Genomic DNA, 25,920 nt, shown 5'->3' with positions numbered 1-25,920 from the left:
TTTCAAATATAGTATGACAAGAGTATACGGCAGGGGTGTCCAAACTTTTTCCAGCGAGGGCCACATACTGGCAAATGGAAATGGATACTTTGTAAACCAACACATGCAGATATGCTAAGAAGTTATATGTAGCTCAAGAAAAAACTGCCTTGCACCTTTGTAATACAGGTGATATGCCACTAAAAATGACGTTTCTTCCGTAATAACACAAGTTTATTCTTGTAAAATTGCGACTTTTGTTCTTAATGTTTTGACATGATTCCCGTAAAATTACAGCTGTTTTTTTCCATTTCTGCTGTTTGTTTTTTTCCCCCCAACTATTTCATTTCAGTTTCCTCTTGTAAATTTTCTTCTCGTAATTATAACTTTATCTTTTACAACAATAATGTATTTTTTCTTTACTTCAACATTATTACAAAAATGATATTTTTGCATCATTTTCCAAATATTTTAATTTTCTTCTAATATTTTGACTTTATTTCCATGTTATAGATTTTCCTCCAACCTAAGTTACCAAAAATTACAACTTTCATTCATTGTTTTGGACTTTAAAAAACAAAAAAAAACACTTTTTTTCTTTAATATTTCAACATCATGCTACTAAAATGACATTTTTCCTCATACTATTGCTTTATACTATTACTTTATTCTTGTGAAATTGTGGCTTTTTTTCCTTGCTAGATTACAGCTCTTCTCTTAATATTTTGACTTTTGATTGATTGTCCCCATTTTTTTTTTTAAGTTTCCTTGTTAAATTACATTTTTAGACTATGCTGCGGGCGGATAAAATCACAGCCACGGGGAGCAAAGGGCCCCCCGGGCCGCACTTCGGACACCCCCGGTATACAGCATTAACAAGCAGGATACTGAATATTTGCTTTGTGTCCAATTACAGTTGTTTTAGTGACAATATACATTTTCCAAAGTCATTAAAAACATAATAAAATGCAAGACAAATCCATTTAACATCTGAATTCTTTATTTCTGAATTCTTTCAAAGCCTTTCCATTTATAAAGCCAATATTACTTCTCATAACAGTGCTTTGATAATGTCAGAAGCAGAGAACACGCCTTGTCGAGGATGCTCACTGATCAGAGGTACAGTACTTACAATAAATCACAGTCATAACGATGTTAAGTCCACATTGAGATTAAAAATATTGAGGTAGCCACACATATCTGCCTGGAATATATCTCGATACATCTTTGACCGGACCTGCCACCAAACCATTTAAGGCCTTATCAAAACAAAAATAAATAACAGCAAGGCACAGGAGAGAGTTAAAGGGGCTAGAGGTCACTTGAAACATCAACGAGCCACATATGGGGGGGGGTTCACATTTGTGAGCATCTACTTTAAGCGTGGCGCGACCCAATCACATCCTTTGTCAAGGGAGTGAAGCAGAAACTCAGGCCGAGGCGCCTGGAGCCTCAAAGCGAATGTAAAAAGCCGCTCTTTCCCTGGAGGAGTTGAAGAACTCGCAACGCCACGACCCCGGGAAAACATCAGCACCTCCAAACTCCAGATCGATACTTAAAAGACACATGACAGACTGTAAGGTTAAAATGTCGGCTCTGCTTCGTGCTACTGGTTGCTACTTTGTGACAAGAAAGAACTCGTGTTAAAATGCATTTGAAGGAAAAGCCGTGAGACTACCATCTCTGCAACACAAACCACTCTTCCATTACTGTTCTTGCTAAGACAATTCACATGCCAAGCGCCATCTTTTCCACAGACGGATCAGTTTGTGGGAGGAGGGGTTTGGTGGTTGCAGTGAAAGTATAAAAATGCAACTCTATTGGAAAATGACAATTTCAAGTCATGCGGGACCACTAAAAAGTCAGGCTGTCGTACACGGTCAAACGGATAAGACAATAAGAAGCCAAAGAAAACATGCTGTACCTGTTGACATTTGCATTTTAAAATGAGAGACATTTTCCGGAAAAAGAAGGGAAAATGAGGGAAATGCTGGTCTTTCCACCAGAATTGCTGACTGCCTACAGTGGCGCATCCGCGATATATTGCTGCCTGACTTTACCGGGCTGTTGAAAAACAAAAAACAAAATTATAATATGGAAAAATACAGGAACCTACTAAAAATGGGAGAGCGCCGGGAAAACGGAGAAAAATATGGGCCTTTCCCAGGAAAAATGGGAGGGTTGACAGGTATGAAAGAAAATCACATTTACACAGGCATCCTACAAGAATTTGCTACAGTTACATGTTTATAGCGAATGAAAATATACCAAAGCTTGGAATAAGAGCATAAGTCAGGTAGAAAGCAAAATAACTCAAATAAAAATACAATATTAATGGAAACGTCTAACAATGGGTGTATTTGTCTGTAAAGCTACATATTGGGAGTCAAAGAGTAAAAAAAAAAATCCAAGAAAAAAGTGCTACAGAAATAAAATTCCAGGCCCAAATCTGACGTGAAACACTATAAAACAGATTCTTATACAACTTCAGCAGTCGTAAATGACCTTTAAAAGTAAACAGCGAAATAGTTTTACGTTATTTGGGGAAGACAAACACTGCAGTGCATCTGTTAAAAATGGCACAACAACGTTTTTGAAAGATCTTCCAGCCCATGGCGCTGCTTTCATAGCTTCCGTAGGGAGGTCTTGTTTGACCTTCATAGCTCTCAATATCATTCAGTGTTTTCCACATGACTGCAATCTACGCGGGGGAGGGGGGCCCAAGTTGCCAACATTGATCCCTCCTGCTACATCTTCGTATTCTATAGCAGACCAGGTGCATTTAGGGTGTGTTAACAGGTAGGCCGCCACAAATACAGTAAATGAATGTATGGGAAACACTGTGCAGTATCATTCCAAAAGCATTTCTTTTTTCCGCAGTAAGTAGTATTCTGTACATCTAGAAACTCAGCTGCTGCAGCATTCGCAGGCAATATTGATGCATGTGCATTGTAGAATGCATAGCAAACCACAGTCATCGTGACCTTCTTTCTCAAATAATCGTGCAGCTGTGAAAGCAAGGCTCTATTGTGAAACCTGAGAGCTGTTCAATCACATTGCACAACCTGGGGTCAGATCTCAAATGACTGGAGTATTGTCTTCCTGTCAGAAATGGGCCGACAAACCGGGGGAATGTGAGCTGGAACCAACCCGTTCCCTATTTTAAATCACCTTTGTAAAAGAAGGCAAACGTACAACTTCTTATAAAGAAAAAGACTCCAGAAACAATTCAACATCAAATGCGAAATAGCAAAAAAATTAGAGAAAATGGAAAATATATAAAAAGGAACAAACATTATTTTTTGCTAAAGGGTTCTACATGAATATACTAATTTAATCATGTATAAGTGTCTACACTACACATATAATCTGTTTACCAATAGTGATTAATGCATTGAGAATGTAAAATAAGTAACCTGGGGGCTTTGGTAACACATTAATATGGTAAAAGCTTGACATGTAAGAATGAAGCATTCCAAATTCAACCAGTGTAGGGTTGCCAAATGTGACTTCTGTAACCATGTCAGTAACCCTAACGCTATAAGGTGCAATACTAGTAGCCACATTTGGAGTAATGCTGTGTATAATCGTCTACACTCTGCAGCTGTATGGGAACTTACTGTGCTTTGTAAGTCATCTAAACATATTCACACGTCTGAATCTTTCACGTGGGGCACTCTCGTAATTATGTCTCCATCATTACCAAGGGGTCAAAATTCGAAATATGAGGAAACACCAGGGGCACGCAGTGATAATGCCCTGCACACTGCAGCTTTCATTACATCCAAGAGGATGAGGAAAAGAAACAACTTGGCTACTTGTGGTCGAGTGCAATTTGTCTTGCGTGGCTGGAGAGGCTGGCTGGCATCGGGAGGTCACTTAGTGGAAGTGCTGCTGGCAGTGAATCTTTTCCTTGGCATGATCCAGAAGCTCCAGCATCTCCTGGACAATGGCCTGCAGCGCGCGGCCCAGGTCTTCACCGCTGTACGGCTTCCCAAGAGGAGGCACATGGACGAAGGCAGAGCGACCGTGGCTCATGTACAGGGATGTGTAATAGGTGAAATCGCATAGATACCTGTGACATGAGATACACGTGAGCAGGGTTTAAAAAAAGTCAATGTAGTTACGGTACAGTGATGTGAAAAAGTGTTTGCCCCTTGATTTTGTTTTTTGCATGTTTGTCACACTTGATCATCAAGCTAATTAGTTATTCAATGGCAACACAACTGAACACAAAATGCAGTTTTCAAATGAAACTTTTTATTACTGAGGGAGAAAAAAAATCCAAATATACTAAACCTATACCTCAAACCTCTGTGTGGAAAAAGTGAACCCCCCCCCCCAAAGCCCATAAATTTACTGTGGTTTATCACACCTGAGTTCAATTTCTCTAGCCACACCCAAGCCTGATTACTGCCACACCTGCTCTCAATCTAGAAATCACTTAAATTACGACCTGCCTGACAAAGTGAAGTAGACCAAAAGATCCTCAAAAGCGAGACATCATGCTGAGATCTAAAGAAAGTCAGGAACAAATAAAAAAAGAAGGTAATTGAGATCTATCTATCTGTCTGGAAAAGGTTATACAGCCATTTCTGAAGCTGCGGGACTCCAGCGAACCACAGGGAGAGTCATTATCCACAAATGGCAAAAACATGGAACAGTGGTGAATCTTCCCAGGAGTGGCCGGCCAACCAAAATGACCCCAAGAGCGCAGCGATGGCTTATCCAAAAGGTGACAGAAGACCCCACAACAACATCCAAAGAACTGCAGGCCTCACTTGCCTCAGTTAAGGTCAGTGTTCATGACTACACCATAAGAAAGCTGAGCAAAAATGACCTGAAGGGCAGAGTTCCAAGATGAAAACCACTGCTGAACAAAAAGAACATTAAGGCTTGTCTCATTTTTGCTAGAAAACATCTTGATGATCCCCAAGACCTTGGGAAAAGTTAAACTTTTTGGAAGGTGTGTGTCCCATTACACCTGGCATAAAAGTAATGCCACATTTCAGAAAAATAACATAATACCGACAGTAAAATATGGTGGTGGTAGTGTGATGGTCTTAGGCAGTTTTGCTTTTGAAGACTTTGGAAGACTTTGGAAGACTTGCTGTGATAAATGGAATAATGAATTCTGCTGTCTACCAAAAAATCCTGAAGGAAAATGTCCGTCCATCTTTTCGTGACCCCAAGCTGAAACCAACTTGGCTTCTGCAGCAGGACAATGATCCAAAACACACCAGCAACCCCACCTCTGAATGGCTGAAGAAAAACAAAAGACGCAGTGGCATGACCTTTTTAAAAAGGCGGCTTATGCTCAAAAACCCTCCAATGTGGCTGAATTACAACAATTCTGCAAAGATGAGTGGGCCAAAATTCCTCCTCAGCACTGTAAGAAACTCATTGCAAGTTATTGCAATTGTTGCTGCTAAGGGTGGCCCAACCAGTTATTAGGTTTAGGGGGCAATCACTTTTTCCACACAGGGCCACCACGTAGGTGTGGAATTTTTTCCCCTCCCTTAATAGAGTTTCATTTAAAAACTGCATTTTGTGTTCAGTTGTTGTCGTTGACTAATATTTAGTTTGATAATTGACATTTAAGTGTCAAACATGCAAAAAAAAAAAAAAAAAAAAAAAAAAAAAAGGAAGGGGCAAACACTTTTTCACACCAAAGTATATCTGTAAGCCTTTTCACAGCAAAATTTCTTTGAAAATGGAAAAAAACCTCAATACCTTCCAGCATCTTTGGAGACAGACACAGCAACTCCCAGTCCCGAGGCAGTCACTCTCTTGCAGACTGATTCCATGTCAATAACAGAGTCGATACAGTCTGGGCCCCCCACAATGCAACACTGTGAATCAGGACAGAAGCTGCTGTTGTCCAGGCCCTTGTAGCCATGATTTCTGCCGCACTTCTCTAACGTGACGGTGGTGGCCATGCCTGACACTCCAACATGAACAACCAACTAAAAAACAGAAAATGTACAAAAGTACAAGTCAGAATTCTGAAAAACTGGACAAATCCAAATGAAACCTGCTCTTTCCAGTGATGTTTGTCCAATGAAATAGGTCTGTCTTCCCAAAAATACTTAGCATGTTTTATGGGCATAATATGAGTAACTTATTAAATTGAAGGTAGCAACTGCAGTGACAATTGTTTTTTGAAGCACAATTGTTTTTATCAATAGTTTGAGGTGGTTTTGGTAATATATTGTCATTTCCGAGATTTTGACAATCTCTTATTTTTCCAATGTCCTCAGTGGTGGACATAAGGACTTACTATGACTTTTTTTTTTTTTTTTTTAATGATAGAAGATGTTTGATGCAACAAGAAGCAGAGATGCATGTGTGTTACAGCTTCTCGTAGTATCATTCATAATGACTATAATGTGTCATGAAATTGACATAATACCAAATACAACATTCGTGTGTTTTTTTTCATGTCCAATGTTGATAGAACTGTAAATATCAGATATATATATATATATATATATAGGCAAGTAAGGCAACAAACTGCTTGAAATAGTTGGTTTGATTTAAAAATGTAAAAAAAAATCTTCTTCCTCTCAGCAACACAATTACAGTAATCCCTCGCTACTTTGCGCTTCAAATTCCACGGCTTCACTCTCACAGTTTTTCAAAAACATAAATCCTGCTGTTTCATGGTTGATTACAATTCAATTAACCGCACGATAAATACCAACGAACTCGATAACTTTGCCGGCCTCGATATATTGACATGTGAATGCGTGTTTGTTTTCCTCCTCTCTCTACCAAACAAGAATATTCACTCTGTGCATCTGTCTCAACACCTGGGCGTGTTGGTGCTTTTGCCGAATGAATGGAGTGAGTGAACCCTCCTGTCAGTCATTCGGTCTCTTTGTCCCAGTGGGGAGAGGCGGGGAGCTAGTGAGTGCACACAGAGTGCTGCGCCAGCTATGTGTGTCCTGTGCTACACAATTAAATACTCTCTTCGTGCCTGTTGTGTATAAAACACGATGTGATGTCAATTTCAGCCCGTTTGCGCATCGTCATTTTGTGACATGAAAAAGTTTGTGACAAAGATGACTAAAAAAATAATACCAAACCGTGGAACATACTTTTCAGCTGCCGTGATTCCTGGAGTATAACGCCTCATTGTGCACCCAACGAATTTTGCTGCATCCAAAACATGAACATTGACCAATCGGCGACAAAACGTTACACGTCATTAAACGTAAACAGCGTGTTGCTAAAAGTGAATCAAAGAAGTGTATATGCAAATGAACTGATGTCTACATTGGCACAAAGTGAACTTCAGAGTATTCCCAGGTTATGTCTCCGTTTTTTGTCAATATTCAGACAATAACTAAAGTGAAACTGATTCAGAATCAGCAATATGGCATAGTGTCCATGATACGCATTATGTTTCAGTTTTCTACTAATCTATTTTTTCCTAATCAATACACTTTGGGGAACTAACGCTGTACATCATGTTTCCACACACATTTAATTTATTTTATTTAAAAAGGTACTGACATTTCAATTACAATGTTAAATACTTCTGAGAAATTTAAGTTTATTGCTTTTGATACGGTGTACTTGCATTGTTATGCCATGTATGAAAAAATGGTCTCAAAATAATGTTGACAATAATATCGTTTATCGGCAATAATTTGCAGGACAATTACCATTCAGCAAAATTTGTTATCGTGACAGGCCTAAATACAGCCTATTTGTAAAAAAAAAAAAATTTCATGTATTTTATGAATAAATTAAGCATTTTCAAGCATAAAAATTGTTAAATTAACTAAAATGCAAATAAAAGGCATTCAGAAAACACATTTAAAGACACTGTGATGATATGTAGTATTCTACACTGGTCACTAGGTGCCAGTAATGTTACTTTAATGTTCGGTGACACACAAGCACCAGACTTGATCGCCGGAACGTCAAGCTTTTATTGCAGGTTTGAATGTTCTCACAACAACAATAATCTGTAACTACTGTTGTGGCCGTCACCCATGGCAAGCTAAAACTCAACTCTGAACCTCTGACGTCACTTTCTGTCTGCCCCCCACAGCGCTCCCTTAGCACCGGAACACATTTACAACAACATACGAGGACGAATCTTATTTAATTGGTCTACTTCATATATTGAGTAATGCAAGTGTAAATGTGACTATAGGGGTGTTATATGTCTACAGGGCTCTAATAATGTTTAAACTTCACCGTAAACAGGTTTTCAATGCTCTAAGTACGAAAATCTTCCATTTATAAATAAATACTACTACTTCGCACAAATTCACTTATCACGGCCGGGTCTAGAGCCACTTAACTGCGATAAACGAGGGATTGCAATATTCAGTTGGCATGAGATTCCGTTGTTCATTGCAAAGAAAACATACATTTTCTGACAAAAAAAGCTCCTGTGTATTGTTTTCATCCCAGACAATACATCATAAAAATATACATATATATTTTTTCATTTTTTATATTTAAAGTAGGTTTTCAAAAACACAGCTGCGTGAATAAGCAAGAGACTATGTTTTAGTTTCAGGGGAAGCAGACATTCAAATATACTAGCCACAGTATTGACATCAAGGAAGGATCTTAAAGATCTTAAAGCAGTCAAACAAATGCAATTTCAAGCTTATTTTCTCCTGAAGAGTGCAGCAGGAGAATGGAGTCCACACTTTCCGACAGACATTGACCTGACTTAACTTAATCTCAAAGCTCTTCAATCACAGGAGAGCGGCCTAGAACATGCAGAATGCATTCAAGATTGAAAGAGTGGAGGAAAAGCAGGTGTGTACGCGCTCTTTCTGGCATAATAATATCGAGTCTACAAATTGACCCACACCAATCGTTCTGTAGTGCAAAAAATTGTGATGAGACTTCCAGTTCAACACAAAGCCTTGTTGCATGCGTTACAGATACACCTTGCAGGCAGAATGGAGGTCTACGTCATTCTCATGCAATAAATGTTGAGATGACATGATACAGTATAAATGATCGATTCGCCACTTTTACAGTGTCCACGTTTGGCATGTAGTCATTCCAGTGTATTCCATTCTTTTTATTGCACATTCTGTCAACTAATCAATAGCATGTGTAGCTTACTTCGCCCCATTTCCACCGAACTGTTTGGTATGCATCTTTTTGTTTTGCAGCGTACCAAAATAACCAACCTGACTGTCGTTCGCCACTTCTCAGCACCCTTCACAGTGGTACGGTGTGGCAGCATAACTATAGCATGACAAACTCATGTGATTCATCTTACTTACACAATGGAGTGTCATTTCCGTCGACATGGACGCGCCTTTAGAATTCTCCTCTGCTCTCTGAATCATGCACAGCGGGAGGACTGATGACATTTAATGACACGTCTTTACTACGTGTGAGAATGTACTCGCAAAAGGAGCTAGCGTGCTGTGAGTGTTGACTTTGTGGATTATTTGGATGCTTGTTATATTTTTTCATTATAAAAAGTCTGGGCTATCATATACAACTGACCAGGAGCGATCATACTCCAACCACGGCAAGGCAATTTCTTCAATTAATAACACATTGTACATGTTGTACTGCAGGCGCAGCCCGAAGAAGTCACGCAAGTAGTCTGTAGCTGAGAGGCAAACGGCGGTAACAACCACACCTGTGTGGTGCTTTTAATAGTAATACATTTCAGACTGTAGATCAAGTGGATGTGAAGCACAGCTCAATTACTGCCAGGGATGTCCAACGTGTGGACTGGTGGCCATTTGCAGACTGCAAGACAATCTAAAAATTGCACTCATGTTTTATACTTTAAATATATGTGGGCGTGCTCACCACTAGGCCAGTCGTACCAGGCTTTGGCCCACTTAACACCTAAAGTCCGTGCCAGCGGACCCAGTCGCAGTACACTTCGGCTCTTTTGGCATGGCTGTAAGAGGTGGTCTAGGGCCCGACAATTCCATGCACACACAAAACGTAACCGAGTCATGGAATGATTTCAATTTCACCAGGCATGGCCATTGTTTGAGAATTTGAACAATTCCGAGTCTGGTTTCTAACGATTCTCTATCCTGATGCTTTGACGCCATTTTTTTGTTGTAAACCATCTTGAAACCCTTGGTTTCTTTGGCATGTTTGACTGCTGAGAAGAAGTCTGATGTAGCGTGTAACAGACGGTGCACCCTGTTATTACTACACCATGAATCTGGAGGTGTACTTACAGTATACGTTTTTTATAATCCCGAACACCTGATCCCAGCAAGGTATTTCTTAGTCTTTTACGTTTTTGCGCGAGAGGCAAAAAAGAGGTGATGACGCAACTTTCCAATGATGCATTTCACTTCAGAGCACTTTTAGGCCATAAAAACAGCCACAGGGTGGCAGAAGTGCATTTGATAAGAGCTCGCCAGAGATCAAGTAAACAAAACCACACATGACAGGAAGGAGGGAGGAAGTAAGAGAGCATGGAGGAGTTTAGTGTGCAAAAGGTTACGCATTGTAGGAAATTTTAGAGCATGCGCAAACACACACACACACACGCGTGCGACTTAGTGCAGTTCCAAATGTGAAAATTGTAAATATTCATGGTGTTATATTTGATATTTGTAAATAAGTTATTTTAATGTAAAACAACCCATTTTTTGTGTTGTTTGTGTTGGTATAGTTTAGATATTTGAGCTGTCACAAAAGCAAAAAATATTAATAAGAAAAGTGAAAGTTATGCTTGAAATGTATCTTTTCACAAAAAGCTGGTTTACTCCCTTTTCGAGTTGGAATCTGAAACTTACCTAAAGTATGTTCTACTGCTTATTACTAAAGAACGGAAAAAGGTAGGAACAAACTTTTCTTTCCTGATAAAAGACGGGAGTCTAATCTTTTTTTGGTAGGTTCCATGTTTACATAGCCATAGAACACAATATTCTGTGTACCTTGAAAGATCAGTCAAAATCGTCGGTACTGAAAAATGGCTGCGACTGAATGAGTTAATCATGTTGGTCGTGCACCCTCCTTTTCATATCATCACCGTGTTGTTGCACTCAACCGACCGCTGTTATATATACATATATATATATATATTTTATACTGTAAGTTAAGCCAAACTTTTTTGCTGTTTCTTCATTGTTGGTGATTACGGGTATATATTTCGGCCGGCGGACTGGCCATTGAAACCAGGAATCAAATTTTTTTAATTAGAACGATCCCAGGAGAATTGATGTTCGAGAGTCAATGCCCAACCCTCCATTCTCATTTTTAATGATAACCAAACCTAAAACCCCAAATAATGCCAAAGTGAAACCCACAGCACACACGCTCCCTGCAACTACATTTGTGTGGTGGTGCTGGTGTTTGGTGTGTTGAGGGTCGATGGGTTTTTTTCCCCTCTTGTTGCCAAGTCTTGGCGGAGCGTTTGGTGCACCTCACGCGCAAGTTGTCTGAGGCAGTGGGGAGGTCCCACACGATGGACGCCATGTTTGTTTACAACACGGGTTTCCAGCATGTCACACCGAGGAGAAAAGGAGCGCTTGATTTGCCCAGCCTAACCACCTACAGCACAGTACGGGTAATCTCACCTCATTGGAGTGTTTTTTTTTTATTATCTGTTATTGGAGCTATTTTTTATGTTGTCGGATTAATCGGTATAACGTCGTAATTCCTCATACTGGCCTGATCACCTAAAAGACAAACGTCTCTCTCTTACCATTGGGTGATACTTCTTCCATAGTGACGGAACTAAACTCTGCACTGTCTGGTACTCCACAGGAACCTCGCAGACATGCAAGTCTACTTCTGTGCCGAGTCCAAGCTTCTTCAGCTCCTGAGTACACAAACAGATATTCAGGTTCACGTGCTTGGGCCAATGGAACATTTTTGCTATCAATATGCCTTCGGATAGGTAAATACAGGCAAGACTGATGGGCACATTTCACACATTCATACCACCCCAATCCATATGTGAAAATTACATGAAAATCAACACGTAAAATATAAAAGCAATCATGCAAGAATAACAAGATAAATGCGTGTCGAATTCACAGCCTGAGGGCCAACTCCTCCCCCCACATACTTGCAGGACAAATAGCCCTGGACACTGACCCCCACTGTCATTGAAAGGCTTGTTTGACCACGTCTGTGACCCCGCCACAAAGCTGTCTTTTGTTTGCCTTTAATATCCTTATCAAGTTTGTCTAGACACCCTGACAACCAATGTCGTCCCCCCCACTGGTAGTATCTCCAGCAGGACCCTGAGACACCAGCCATACACTGCTGCATAGTGTGAAGCAGGCATCATGCAAGCATTGTGTACATGAGACAAAAAGTCTAATTATTCCAAATGAGATAAACCATCATTTCCATAGCAGGAATTTGTGCATTACTGTACATTTCATGCACGTGCATCATCAATAATGGGCATTAAGACAGAAAACTGTGGTACAACTCACCTGTACTGCAACCCAGCTGGCATTAACTGTGTGCTCTCCAAATGGCCCGAAACCTGCGAAACATGACTGTTATTTCAAGTGATTGTACAAATCGAAAATATTACCCCCTTGGGATTCAAGTTGTCTCTTTTACCGATTTAGTTCAGCTGCTTGTTTAGGTCAAAAAAGAGGTTTCTCTCCTTGAATGAGCAAAATAAGATCAATCACTAACGCCAAACAACCCCTCCCTGCATCAATCCATATGACCTGTAAAACTGGCAGCGGCAGACGACAGCTATTCCCTCACACAGCCTTGTTTATATTGGGATCTATAGCTGAGCCCCCTCCACCTTCACTCCGCAAGGGTCAGCGGGTCCCTGGGGGTTGGGCGGAGGGAGGATCAGTCTGTCTGACAGGCTGCTGAATAGGAGCAGAGTGAGGGGTCGCTAGTTGCCAGCCGGCATGCTATTGTGAGGAAGCCGTTCCCAGGCAGCCTACACATCTACCACTAGCTAGGACTCAGCGCTCCTGCACGCCTTTGTGTCTGGAAAAACAACCAAGTAGTCACTGCCTGTGCATTTTGTGTTGTATTACACATGCTTGACTCTCAATTGCTAAATACTGACAGGCACATTTTCATTAATTTTGTTCTGGGAATGCAGTTTTGTTTTTTATAATAATTGCACTCCAACTTGTCATTTCTTCCTAAGCAGTCACAAAGGCCCCAAACACTAGTCTAGGACCCACATTTCAGATTATGAACCATCAAGAACAGCGGCCCCCAGCCTTTTTGAGCCCACGGACCAGCTTGTGTTCCAGCAAAGCTAATCCTATTGTCATTTAGCGTCTTCAATGTCATTGTAGAACGTCTTGGATGGTTCCTTTTAATCCGAAATGACAAAACTCAAGCAACAAATATTAGCGTGGAAGCTGCAATACCATATTCAGAAGTAGCTGCTGTCATTTCATTTGTGTTCTTGTCTTCATTGTTTTTTTCAGCATCCTCAGCGTGAAAGCTTGTTAACATTAACATTTTTGCAACTCCTGGACTGGTAAAGCTCGGGGGCACCCCACCTTTGACCCAACTGTTATGTCACCGTAAAACAAATGTCTTCTTAGATTACTTTTCAAATAAAATAATTTCCCTAATTTGCAAAATGTATATGCATTGTTATTCAATTTCATAGTTATTGTTAGAAAAATTGTTACAATTGTTTCTGAAAGTTTTCTCCGGGATGGCGCTCAGCCCAGAGGTTGGGGAAAGATTATTTTTCATAATGCTAACAAATATAAAGCAGACAAATTGCTAGTCATTGGCCATTGATGTCGTCAAAAGTGATCGTAAAAGTTGTAAATAGCCTCAGATTAACATGCTATGTAAATAATTTGTCAATTAAGACACCCTTACTTAAATATTCAAAATAGCTGATCAGATGACGTTTTTTTCAGTTTTGCAGGTTGTGGGAAAAGTTGCATCCTGCTAAAAACAACCCGACAGACGAATATATTTAATGAAGTATATTAGCATAAAAGTTTGTTGCTGTGTCTTACCAATGTTATACACCAAATTGTTCAACCTGCAAAATGGCATCATTATTTTATCAAGTTACAAAAAGGGTCCCCCTATTTGCAAAGTAGCGAAACATAACAACGTCGAAAGGCTTCTTTCTGCTAGCTACAAAGGCCGCAGAGTGGAGCACAAACAGGCTGACGCCATTAGCCTCGGAGCAGCTGTCATCAACCCAACTTTTCCACTACTTGAACCTAAAGCCCTAGGTTGCAGGGAGGCTCGACAGAAAGCCAACTAAGCAAACAAATACAGACCTGTTACGACCACAGTCCGTTTACTGTTGTCCATTTCCCGTCGTGACACGTCGAGTGTTTCGGTGTTTTATCGGGTCTTTGTTGTGTAGCAGGACCATAAAGTCGCCCTGTTGTCCCCCTCAGCTGAAGGCGCCCGACTGCCAAGCTCAAGCAAGCGTCCGAACGTCCTCGACGCCATGACGTCACGAGTGACGCAACGACGTAAATGAGGCGAAAACGCACCGTACAGTAATTGGAACGGCATTGCAATACTTAACTTTACCCATCAAGGTGTACATTTGTGTGTTATGTATCAAAATGACTGTACTCTACAAGTTATTCTTCGGAACAGCCCCAATTACATCACAAAGTTTGTTGGTAATTTTAGTTTTATTGTTAAACACACTTCAGAGAATCTTTCACTTTTTCAAACATTAAAACTTCACTCTTATCTACCGTTTCTTTTAACATATTGTCCTTAAACACTCAAAACATTTGACAACTTTATTAGGTCAAAAATAAAAGTTAATTTACAGAAAATAACAAACATTTAACTCAGTAGGTTTTTTTGTGTCTGTACTTTTAAAGTTGTTTTTAAACTATTTACCTGTACTTTTCCCAAAAGTGAATGATTTGCAGGACAACCACGTGGAGGTATAATTTCTGCAGGAAAATGATTTATTTTATTTTTGCCTGTAAGCAGTCTTTTTTTTATTCGCCACCTGTACTTTTACTGAAGTACGTTTTCTTTGACGTATTGATCTTTTTTGCACTTTAAATCGTATCCTTTACTGAGTAGAAATATCAACAAATATCAACAAAAAGGGAAAAAATGCACCCATAAACTGTAGTGAATCTGGCTGCAAATTCCGCAGGAAAATTATTTATTTTTGCATTTTAATTCACAAAGTTGTTAAAGAATACCCGTTTTGAGAGTTTTAAGTCATTAAAAATTTTCTTTGCACTACACCCCCCCCTTAAAAAGTAACCACAGTAGTAACTTGTACTCTGAATACATCTTAAATCAGTTACTTTTTAACTTTTACTGGAGCATATTTTAGATCTGTACTTTTACGGGTACATTAGTAAAATTTCACATCCAATTAATTGTTTTTGTAGAGTTTTCCACCGTATTGATGTCATACCTATTGTCACCTTTGGAGGGCAGCAGCGAACAACATAGCCACAATTAATCTGAGCATTATATGAAGAAGAAGTAGAGTACCGAAAGCAGTAGTTCGTGGCTAAATAGGCTTGACAATTTAAAATCCTCTCTATCAAAATGGTACGTAACTTATTGTGGTGTTTAAATACGTACATGCTGTGGTTCTCGTAAAGATAAACGTTTTTTTGGCATGTTGAGTAGCTAACTGGGATGTCAGCATTAGCAATAATGAATACCGCTCAGTGGCTAGCTAGCTAAGTCAGCTATAAGCATATAACATTCTATTAACACTTACAGTTATATGCTTATCGTTGCCCGTCATCTGCAAACCCTCGTTATTCTGCACGTCTTATATATTATGTATAGCTTATGTATCCACTGCCATTCAAAAGTTTGCTCTATGTTTGTAACTGAATGTTAAGTCTGTCAATGTATTTTACAGCTTCCTTTGTCTCTGCTGAAGACTGCCCAGAACCATCCAATGGTGAGGTTATGTTGTATTTTCTGGATTAGTACAGTGATTCCCAACCACTGTCCTTTGGTACACTGGAAATGACCCAATTTCACTCAATTGGTCTGGAAATTAATTTCATACAAATAATGTGTCTTTGTTCATTTATCTATGCCAGCGACACATAGTGACTGACAGGCAAACAATGGCAGAAAGTACATAATGAATCTGTGCATCCACATGCTGTCATTCATACAAGACAATAAGTCATGGCATGCTTGGTGGTGTGCTGTGAGATTTTCTTTATGTAAAATATGTGCCTTTGCTCAACAAAGGTTGGGAAACACTGAAATAATCTGTTTATTTACAGTGGTACAACAGCAAATTTAAGTTTTAAAAAGTCAAATATTAAATACACACAAATTAAAATATAGAGGAGGACCATTGGGGCTTTTTGGGGTTTGCTGTGGTCTGATTTCTTGGCAGCTTTTCCCAAAAATTGCAGTGCTTTTTTATGTGTTGGTTGCTGTAAAATAGCAAGAGAAAGGTACATGTCATAGATGTACTTTTCCCCACTGTGTAATTATAATAAGGGAATTAGTTGACGTTTGAATAAATTCTGAACTATTACAGAACAAAAACACTAAGAAACTGTCATCTAAGCATTTTAATTCATTCAATCCCAGCCATTTTTCAAAAGACAACCCCTTCAGTACAGACAATTTTGACTGATCTTTCAAGGCACACAGAATATTGCGTTCTATGGCTATATAAACATGGAGCCTACCAAAAGAAAGACTAGTCTCCTGTCTTTCATCAGGAAAAAAAAGTTTGTTTCTACCTTTTTTCGTTCTTTAGTAATCAGCAGTAGAACGTAGGTAAGTTTCAGGAAAATATCAGTTCCCAACTAGAAAAGAGGGGGGAAAAAGAGCTTTTTGTGAAAAGACACATTTCAAGCATAACTTTCACTTTTGACACAGATAAACCACTATACCACAACATAAACAACACAAAAAGGATTGTTTTACATGAAAATAACAATTTATTTACAAATATAACACCATGAGTTATTTACAATTTTCAAAATTTGGAACTAAACTATGTGTGTGTGTGTTAAAATTTCCCTACAATGCGTAACTTTCTGCACGCTACACTCCTCCATGCTCTTCCACTGCCTCCTTGCTGTCGTGTGTTTTTACATGCAAATGATCCATGCCGAGCTCTTATCAAATGCACCTTGTGGCCGTTTTTATGGCTTAAAACTGCTCTAAAAGTGACCTCGATTAAGGCTGGGTTATACTTTCCGCTCGGAAATCTGCTCGAGAGACCGTGTGTGACTTTGTAATCCGTGCGGCGTCTGCTCGCAAACTGCAGGGGGCAGTGTATCGGAAACACGCGTCACGGTACTGAACTAGAGCGGAAGAAGTTTGCAAATGTTTACCTGACTTCCAACATGGCGACACTGGAGGGTTTATTTCAGTGAATTGTGTGACTGCTCATGTTTGTTTGTTTTTTGTCGCTGTTTTCTCAACAGCTGGTGGAGCTGAAGAATGGAGAGACGTATAACGGTCACCTGGTCAGCTGTGACAACTGGATGAACATCAACTTGAGAGAAGTCATTTGTACCTCTCGGGTATGGCTCAGCTTTTCTAGCCACATATTACACTCACTTAATCATAGGCTGCTGACGGTGGTCACTTATTTAAGATGACAAGCCACTAGAGCTGCCCCAAAAATCGGAAAAAATGACCATCTTCACACTGTCTTTGTGTTTAGTTTTTTTTACTGAACCAGGTGAATCACAAACACACACTGGTATTTTACACAAGGTGCGACGGCCGATATCACCACCTCACTGTCTCCCAGCTTTGCAGCAGTGCTGACTCGCCCTGCCCGGTTAGTCTTATCAAGAAAATCCCCTGTCAACTGTCCTTCTGAGACCCCTCATGAAGAACAGCAGAAACAAGATGATGAGGAGTAGTGATGATAAGTTTCTAGTGTTGATAAGATGATGAGTTTCTTTCAAATGTAAGCAAATGGTCTTAAATATTGTGCGTGCGTATGCGTGTGGGTGAAAAAACATCATCGCAGGCTCAATTCTTGGCAAGAAAATTGTAATTTTTTAAAAATGTTGTAATTTTTTTTTGCAGACTCGTGCTACTAGCCACAGTGTTGTTGAATAATACTAGCTGTTAGAGCAGGGGTGTCCAAACGTTTTCCACCCAGGGCCACATGCTGAAAAATGAAAGGATGCAAGGCAAACTTTGATATTTTGTAAACCAACAAATGTAGATATGCTAAGACGTTATATATATTTCATCTCAGCTTTGTGATATACATGAAAAAGTGTATAATTAGTACTTTTTTAAAAATTATTTTCCAAATATTTAAACTTTCTTCTTAAATAATTTTTGGAAATTTTATTTTTGTAATATTTGTACTTTATTCCCATAATAAAACATTTCCCCCAACTTAGTTTAAAAAAAAAATGACAATTATTCAGTTTTGTTTGTTTTTTCCTAGATTTTTTTTCTTAATTTTTTCTTTAGGATTTCAACTGTGTGATAATAAAATTACATATTACAAGTTCATTCTCATAAAATTTCCTCTTAATATTTGGCTTTATTTTTGTAAAATTACAGCTGTTTTTTTTCTATTTCTGCTGTTTATTTTTTAATTTTCCAGCTATTTCAACTTTCTTCGTGTAAATTTTCATCTTGTAGTTATTTTATTTCCATAATATTTTGACTTTATTCTCATATTTTGTAACTTTATTTGTTGTTTCTCATATTATGACTTTTTTTATGTTTTGTTTTTTTTATTTAAACTTTATGCTACTAAAATGACATTTTTTTTCCTCATAATATACAATGTTATTCTTCTAAAATTTTTCTCATTAGATTACAACTATTTTCTTAGTATTTATATATTATATTTTTCTTGTTAAAATTATATTTTTAGATCGTGCCGCGGGCCACACTTTGGACACCCATGTATTAATTAGAGCAATAAATCGCTCCTCCCTGCAGTTTCTCTGTGGGTTGATGATTGTTTTGAAGTGCTGCCTCATAACTGGTGCCAGGAAGGCTTTTGAGTCCAGCACTGTGATGCTTCACTTCTCTCTCTCTCCCTCACAGGATGGTGACAAGTTCTGGAGGATGCCCGAGTGCTACATCCGAGGAAGCACCATCAAGTATCTGCGAATCCCAGACGAGATCATCGACATGGTGAAGGAGGAGGTGGTGTCGAAGGGGCGAGGAAGGGGAGGCGCCCAGCAGAACAAACAGCAGGGCAAAGGAAGAGGAGGAGCAGGCCGAGGTGATCTTTCCTACTCCCACTCTTCACCCGCTAGAATGGCCGTGGCATTCTCTTTGGTGAACTATCTTAAGACCTCTGTTGGACATCATCTATTACCTTATTCGTACCTTTTTACAAGTGCTTTGAAAATATCACTTTTAGTACACCTTGTGTGTATATGACTTGTTCAGGGGGTGCACAACCGAACCTCGCCAACGACTCAACATTTGCAATAAAAGTGAGTCTCGTAAGATGTTGGTTAGTCCCATTGTTCACTGGCAAAGGAGGGTATTTTCTTACAGTTAACCAACAACTTAGAGGCATAACAGTGGTGATTTTCAGTCACCAGAGTCGACAATACGGCCACGTATGACCAGACGCAAAACCGTGTTGCCAGCTGACATCCTTCCTGTCCGTAGGTGTGTTTGGGGGTCGAGGTCGAGGAATGAGTGGTGCTGGACGAGGTCAGCAGCAGCAGGATAAGAAACCGGGAAAACCACAGGGGATGAAGAACCAGCACTAACACGTTGGGCTGTAAAAAAAAAACACACACACACACACACACAACTTCCTCAGCACTCAAGTACACGACTAACACTCAAATGGTCAAGATGTTCTGTCCTGTTTTTAGCTTAGATGGTATTTGCATTTTTTATTATTACAGTAACCTTATCCAAGTATGTCAAATTCAGTTGGTAGGCTGTTTATTATTCAAATATATTGCAAAAAGGTTTTGTGTCTCGATACACATGAATGAGATGTTCTGTCATGTGGTACACTGGAATAAGGTTTTTAGTTTCTGTTTGCTGACCGTTCCTAGCTTGTCTCTTTGAGTGTAGTTTTCAAGGCACAGAGCTGCCTGTGCCCAACTTTGAAGTTTCTTTCATCCCGCCCCAACTCAGCCCTTTATTGTTCTATTTTTTGACATTTTGTTTGCAGCCCCTTTAGTGGAGGTGGAGCAGCAGTCTTTTTTTTTCAGTAACACTTTTTTTCAGGCATGTGTGACAGTAGGAAAGAAAAGAAAAAAGATAGGCCTCGTAAGGGTGCAAGGCCAACGTGTGTTATGATGGTTTGGTTCTTTCTTTTTTTTATGATGAGAGATGCTGTAATTTATGTACATGAGCACACGGGAATAAAGGAGCTTTTTGTTTAAAAGTGCTGCGTTTGTCTTTAAAGCAAGATGTCAAAGAAAATGTAAAACGGCAGCCAATCGCCGGGCACATATAGACAACCAACCATTCACACTCACATTCATACCTATGGACAATTTAGAGTCGTCAGTTAACCTAACATTGAATTATGTGTTCTTCTATTCTAACCTACGCGCATAATGAACAATTTAATATTGTATCATATTTTATATTTATTTTTATCTGTACTTTAATATCTTCTTTTTCCTTTAACATTGCATAAGTGATATACCAGGAGTGTCCCAAGTGCAGCCCAGGGGCGATTAGCAATTTTTCAAATAAAATTTAGCAGGAAAAATAGAGCAAAAAGGCACAAATGTAAAGAGAAAAAGCTGAACTGTTCATCATAATAACTAGAAATAAAAAATATAGATATATGAGGGGTTTTTTGTCTTTAAAAAAATATATATATACTGTATATATAAATGGCTACTGTCAGTTTTTAAACATTATTTCTTTTACTTATAGTTGGTCATTAGTATTTTATTTTGTCAACGCCTTTTTCCTTCTTTTTTCCCCTGCAGCACTGCATAAGCTATCCAATGTGTACACATTCTCTATTCTTTAACTAGAAAATGTTGCCACTTAACACAGGAAGTGAACACATTTTAAATGACAGCTATGGAAAAGGGGTAGGATTAAATACTGTAAGCTATCCTTTTTGTTACTCCTTTTTGGTCATGTTGAATTGTGTAAATGCTTGTAAACTTGCATGTCTGGAAAAAAACCAACAAAAAACATAACCATATTTGTATATGCCGCAGTGAGAGTCACTGAATAGAAATTCATGAACTGGATGAACTAAAAGCATGTTAAATATGTTACGATATGTGAGTGTGTCTGCATCTTCCCTCTTCTACCCACAAATCTCTTCCACACACACACAAACGTATGCAGTTGCCAACCAATCGCCACCTCCCTATCTTTCCTCTGTTCTTACCTGCGTCACTCTGCTTGTGTTGCCATGGTAACCCCTGATGCTCCCTCCCATCTCCCACATAACCACATACATACTTGTCTCCCATCCTCTTCCAGTATGAGCATGAAGGCAACTAGCGGTTGCTGATGCAGGCAGGCTGCACACGTCATCACTTCCTGCGGGATAAAGGCCTATTTATAAGTATATTAAGATGCACAACATATTTGTAGACGTTCCTCTAATCTCTGCCTTCCAGAACAATTCTATATCTCTGTCTATTCAACTGCTATACACAGCTGTGAAGGTTTAAGGCAACCTTTTAGGGGGATTTAATTTGTTACACACCAACCCCCTGCCTTGCGTCTTAGCGTAGGCAACATGCGAATGTCATTTTTTGGTACAGTACTGCAAAATATGCATGCGCTAAGCCTCCCTGGCGACACTCACAAATGAACACACCTTCATTTCTACCACTGTTACACAGACTTCACATCACAAGCACCTACACGTGATCCACCCACACGTTTATTGCTTTGCGGTAATGAATGGAGTCCACCTGTGACGCACCGAAGTGTTCTGGGAACTCTTGATGAATGACATACTGTATGTTCTACAAGTCTCAGGACCGTTCTTTTTGGCACGAAAGGTTAGAATTTTTGCTGATGTAGAAAATCTCTGAGTAGAATAACGCTGGGCAATGCATTGCATGAGAAGACTCCTGAGGAGAATAATGTTGGGCAATACATTGCATTAGATAACTCAGAATAATGCCGGGAAATCAACTGAATTGGAAAACCCCTGAGGATAATAATGCTGGGCAATACAGTAATCCCTCGTCCATCGCGGTTAATTGGTTCCAGACCCGAACATGACAAGTGATTTGCGCCAAGTAGGATTCCTTATTTATAAACTGAATATTTTTGTAGTTAGAGCAGAGAAAACCTATGTACGACCTTCTACATATGTTTTTTTTAACATTATTAGAGCCCTCGGGACATGAAATAACACCCCTATAGTCACGTTTACACTCGTATTACCCAATATAGTAGACATAATAATAGAAAATAAGACAATACTAGTATAATAATTTGCATTGGGAGAGTTGCTTCTTGTTTTTTAATTTTTTTTACTTCCGAGACCTCTTGCTGTGGCTAATGTAACATTACTGACATGTCATGACCGGTGTAGAATACTGCATATCAGTGTGTCTTTCAATGCATTTTCTGAACGTCTTATATCTGTATTTTAGTTCATTTAGTCATTTTTCTGCTTCAAAATGCTTAATTTTGGCCAAAAATAAAAAAAAATTCCTTAAACATGCATTTTTATTTGTATTTATTTTATTGTATTTATTATATTTTATATAGTCAAAATATGACAACATATTTTATATATGATATATATATATATATATATATATATATATATATATATATATATATATATATATATATATATATAATTTGTACTACGTTACACTCTGTACTCTGTGTGTATGCTACCGGCCCCGCCTCCACCCACCGAGACAAAGAGACTGTATGACAAAAGGGCTCACTCCCTTCATGCCGTTGTTCAATGGAACAAACGTGCTGAGGCGCTGAAAACCAATGCACAGAGTGAATCCTATTCCTGCCTGTTTGGGGGAGGGAGACAACGAAAACAGACATGCATGCGCTTGGCAATATATATCCGGAAAAAAATATTGAATTCATTTTCATTTATTGTGTGATTCGTTAATTATTGTCCCAGGCCTAGTGCTCACGAGGCAGTTTTTGTCTGAGCGAGAAATCTTGTCACGTTTTAATCTTGCGAGATCTTGTGACATCGTTTTGGAGCTTTTGAGCTCAGCTCACGAAAAATTGGAAGAAAAGCAAAAGTGTTGCGTTTATAGTTTTGTTGAGCGTATTAAGAGTTGATCGATTGCCTTGCGAAGAAGAGTGAGACATCTTCCTTTATTAATGTGTCTGGGTCGTCGTCATAATCAAAATGCATCCGGCCTCATACGTGGTTCGTCCCCAATGCGCATGCGCTGCTATGACATAACAGAACTTGAGAGCCTAGAAAGGCTCGAGGCGCGTTTGGGCGCGTGCATTGCTTAGAAGCAGCCGCCAATAGCGGAAGCGAAAGGGATTCTAGTCAGTTCGCCCTGAGGCTTGTCTGACAGGTTATGGACAGGACGCCGCTGAAAAGTCGCAGCATAAACAGAAAGAATAATGAAGGATATTAACTTGAGTCTGACCGACACGAGCATGAAACCGCACCTTCGAGACACCGACGGACTCCTGGGCTCCCCGGACCTGGGTCTGCTTAAACTGTCCTCACCGGAGCTGGAGAGGCTGATCATTCAGTCGAACGGGATGGTCACCACCACGCCGACTAGCTCCCACTTCTTGTACCCCAAAACCGCCACGGACGAGCAGGAGTTCGCTGAGGGCTTCGTGAAGGCGTTGGAGGACCTCCACAAGCAGAACCAGTCAACAAGCAGCAGCCTGGATCTGGGCGTCAACATCGCGACGCAGCTGGACCGACCCGTGTATACAAACCTGAACAGTTACGACAGTGGGCCTTTGGGAACCACCGTCAACTACTCAACGGACACGGTCCCCTTCCCTCCGCCGCCGCCGCCGCCGCCGTCTCATCATTTCGGTACTCCACCGTCGGTAGAGCCGGAGCTTCACCGCGTCCAGCCGTCCAAGGAGGAGCCTCAGACGGTCCCAGACGTGCAGAGCTTCGGGGAGAGTCCACCGCTGTCTCCCATCGACATGGACTCACAGGAGCGTATCAAGGCTGACCGGAAGAGGCTCAGGAACCGCATCGCGGCTTCCAAGTGTCGGAGACGCAAGCTGGAGCGGATCTCCAGGTTGGAGGATAAGGTGAAGACGCTGAAGAACCAGAACACCGACTTGGCCTCTACGGCTAGCGTCCTCAGGGAGCAAGTGGCGCTGCTGAAGGAGAAAGTCCTGACCCACGTCAACAGTGGCTGTCAGCTGCTGCCACATGAGGTTCCGGTGCACTAGAAAGGACATGAAGTGTTGTCACATGCCTTCATCTATCACGAGGCAGCTTTAGCACTGGATTTTGGATCAAATTGGCTTTGTTTTTGTATTATTTAAGTGGACACACATAAGACACAGGCTGTGCAGGAAGACGCATACATTCACATTTGACATGGAATTACCGTCATGACCTCAATATAAAATGTAACACGACAAACTACAGTCATAAATATGTATTTGATTACTCTGCTGTATTGATCGTTTGCATGTTGTTTACAACGTGGAATGTAGCCCACAGCTGAGTGTCTTATGGTGCAATCGGTCAGTCAAATTACCATCATGCATTCTTTCAAGTTGTATTATTTATTTAGTCCAGTGTGTTCCCTTTTCATTGTTGTAGTGACTTGAAGCCCACGGCTGAAAATGTGTCGTGAATTAAATTGAGATCACAAATAAATGCTGTATGTTCAGTACTTTCATTTCATAGACTTTTAAATGAAAGGACACGTGGGTCGCTTTGAACCGTTTTGTGCATTAAAGATAATAAACCCAAGCCAATATGCAAGCTATCAGAACAAAACATCCACATCATAGCTTTGATGTATATTTGACAAAGCAAATATGTTAAATATCTAATATTTCATGATTCATTTTATTTTTAGAACATGTGAAGGTACGCCCCGGACCACACTTTGGACACCCCTGGTGAATGTAGGTGAGGTGCACCACAGCCGCCCCCCCCCCACACTCACCGATTTCCTTTCTTTGCCTTAGTTGTGCATTTTCTTTGATGTAATTTAAATAGAAAGTGCTTTGATGGTGCTATCTGCAGGGGGGGAAACAAGTGTTGCAGCTACGGAATCCAGCAGAGGGTGCTGTCTCCCAAGTTAGTAGAACCAACCTCTTTCAGCAGGAAGACGTTTTGGCAAGACGTTTTGTAAGTCCAATCCTGTTTCCTGTAAGCATTAAATTGTCTCTTAATGTGTACAACTGAATTTAAAATATGCTTATGAACTGCGAGAGGCATACTATGGGGTTTATAGTATCAAAAATAGACATTTTCATGGGTGCGTCCTGTACTGTATGAAGTGCAAACTGACATAACATCATGTTGCTGTCTGTCTCCCTCTACTGGCTGACTTGAAAATAGCAAAAGCGTATGTACTGTAATATTAGTGACGGTGGACACATTTTCTTGTTGTCTTTATGGAACTGAAATGTGCACTCGTAAGGTTTTTAGACGGAGATCCTGAGTACTGATAGGAGAAAGTCCCAGAAAGATAAATATGTAATATAAGAGAGACAATAAGTAGCACCTGGTTTCACTCAAAATCCAGGCCAAAGATGACCATGCTGTCATAAAGGCCAAATTGGTGGAGAGCGCCCCCTATGGGTGTCCTTCCGGAACTTCCATCTCCTCAAAGGAAGCTCAGCCAGAGTGACTGTGAGGTTCTTGGCTGGCTCTTCCAAAGGTACTTCGGTTGGTCCTACAGATTAAAGCAGGGGTATACAAAGTGCGGCCCAGTGGCCTTTTGTGGCCCGCAGCTGTTTTTCCTTTTGGGTCCAAGGAACATTCTGAAAGCACAATTACACAAGAAAAAAATTGAGGCTATTGAATGGACGGCAACTGGACTGTTGAGGCTGTCTTCAAGACATTTTGCCTCTGAAGACTAGATAGGACAGCTCAAGTCTGACTACAGTCCAGTTGCGATCGATTTGACGACC

At 40.0% G+C, this 25,920-nt stretch overlaps 3 protein-coding genes across 3 annotated transcripts; 2 read left to right on the top strand and 1 right to left on the bottom strand.

Annotated features, from left to right (window-relative positions):
• Positions 1-975: 975 nt before the first annotated feature.
• Positions 976-14,343, bottom strand: LOC129189252 (pyroglutamyl-peptidase 1-like). The gene is made up of 5 exons (XM_054790760.1): positions 14,199-14,343; positions 12,396-12,448; positions 11,654-11,770; positions 5,713-5,945; positions 976-4,054 (listed from the first exon to the last, which is right to left on the bottom strand). Exons 1-5 carry the CDS (start codon positions 14,230-14,232, stop codon positions 3,859-3,861), a joined length of 633 nt encoding a protein of 210 aa, XP_054646735.1. The 5' UTR covers positions 14,233-14,343; the 3' UTR covers positions 976-3,858.
• A 1,002-nt stretch (positions 14,344-15,345) lies between these two features.
• Positions 15,346-20,686, top strand: lsm4 (LSM4 homolog, U6 small nuclear RNA and mRNA degradation associated). Its single transcript, XM_054790481.1, has 5 exons — positions 15,346-15,462; positions 15,785-15,826; positions 17,328-17,426; positions 18,931-19,111; positions 19,510-20,686. The coding sequence occupies exons 1-5, from the start codon at positions 15,460-15,462 to the stop codon at positions 19,611-19,613; spliced, it is 429 nt and encodes a 142-aa protein (XP_054646456.1). The 5' UTR covers positions 15,346-15,459; the 3' UTR covers positions 19,614-20,686.
• A 2,540-nt stretch (positions 20,687-23,226) lies between these two features.
• LOC129189124 (transcription factor JunD-like) lies at positions 23,227-24,694 on the top strand. The gene has a single exon (XM_054790480.1). The coding sequence runs from the start codon at positions 23,413-23,415 to the stop codon at positions 24,214-24,216; it is 804 nt and encodes a 267-aa protein (XP_054646455.1). The 5' UTR covers positions 23,227-23,412; the 3' UTR covers positions 24,217-24,694.
• Positions 24,695-25,920: the final 1,226 nt, after the last annotated feature.

The sequence above is a fragment of the Dunckerocampus dactyliophorus genome, chromosome 10, assembly GCF_027744805.1.
Source record: "Dunckerocampus dactyliophorus isolate RoL2022-P2 chromosome 10, RoL_Ddac_1.1, whole genome shotgun sequence".
Lineage (NCBI taxonomy): Eukaryota > Metazoa > Chordata > Actinopteri > Syngnathiformes > Syngnathidae > Dunckerocampus > Dunckerocampus dactyliophorus.
The sequence above is the reverse complement of the archived record's forward strand: the minus strand, read 5'-3'. Positions and strand labels throughout refer to the sequence as shown.

Excerpts from the sequence above, each read along its gene's own strand:
- LOC129189252 (XM_054790760.1), bottom strand. The coding sequence starts at position 14,232 with ATGGACAACAGTAAACGGACTGTGGTCGTAACAG. Across the intron at positions 12,449-14,198 it reads ACGGACTGTGGTCGTAACAG|GTTTCGGGCCATTTGGAGAG; the intron begins GTCTGTATTTGT and ends CATGTTTCGCAG. Across the intron at positions 5,946-11,653 it reads GGAAGAAGTATCACCCAATG|TTGGTTGTTCATGTTGGAGT; the intron begins GTAAGAGAGAGA and ends TCTGTTTTTTAG.
- lsm4 (XM_054790481.1), top strand. Across the intron at positions 15,827-17,327 it reads CTGCCCAGAACCATCCAATG|CTGGTGGAGCTGAAGAATGG; the intron begins GTGAGGTTATGT and ends TTTTCTCAACAG. Across the intron at positions 17,427-18,930 it reads AAGTCATTTGTACCTCTCGG|GATGGTGACAAGTTCTGGAG; the intron begins GTATGGCTCAGC and ends TCTCCCTCACAG.
- LOC129189124 (XM_054790480.1), top strand. The coding sequence starts at position 23,413 with ATGAAGGATATTAACTTGAGTCTGACCGACACGAGCATGAAACCGCAC.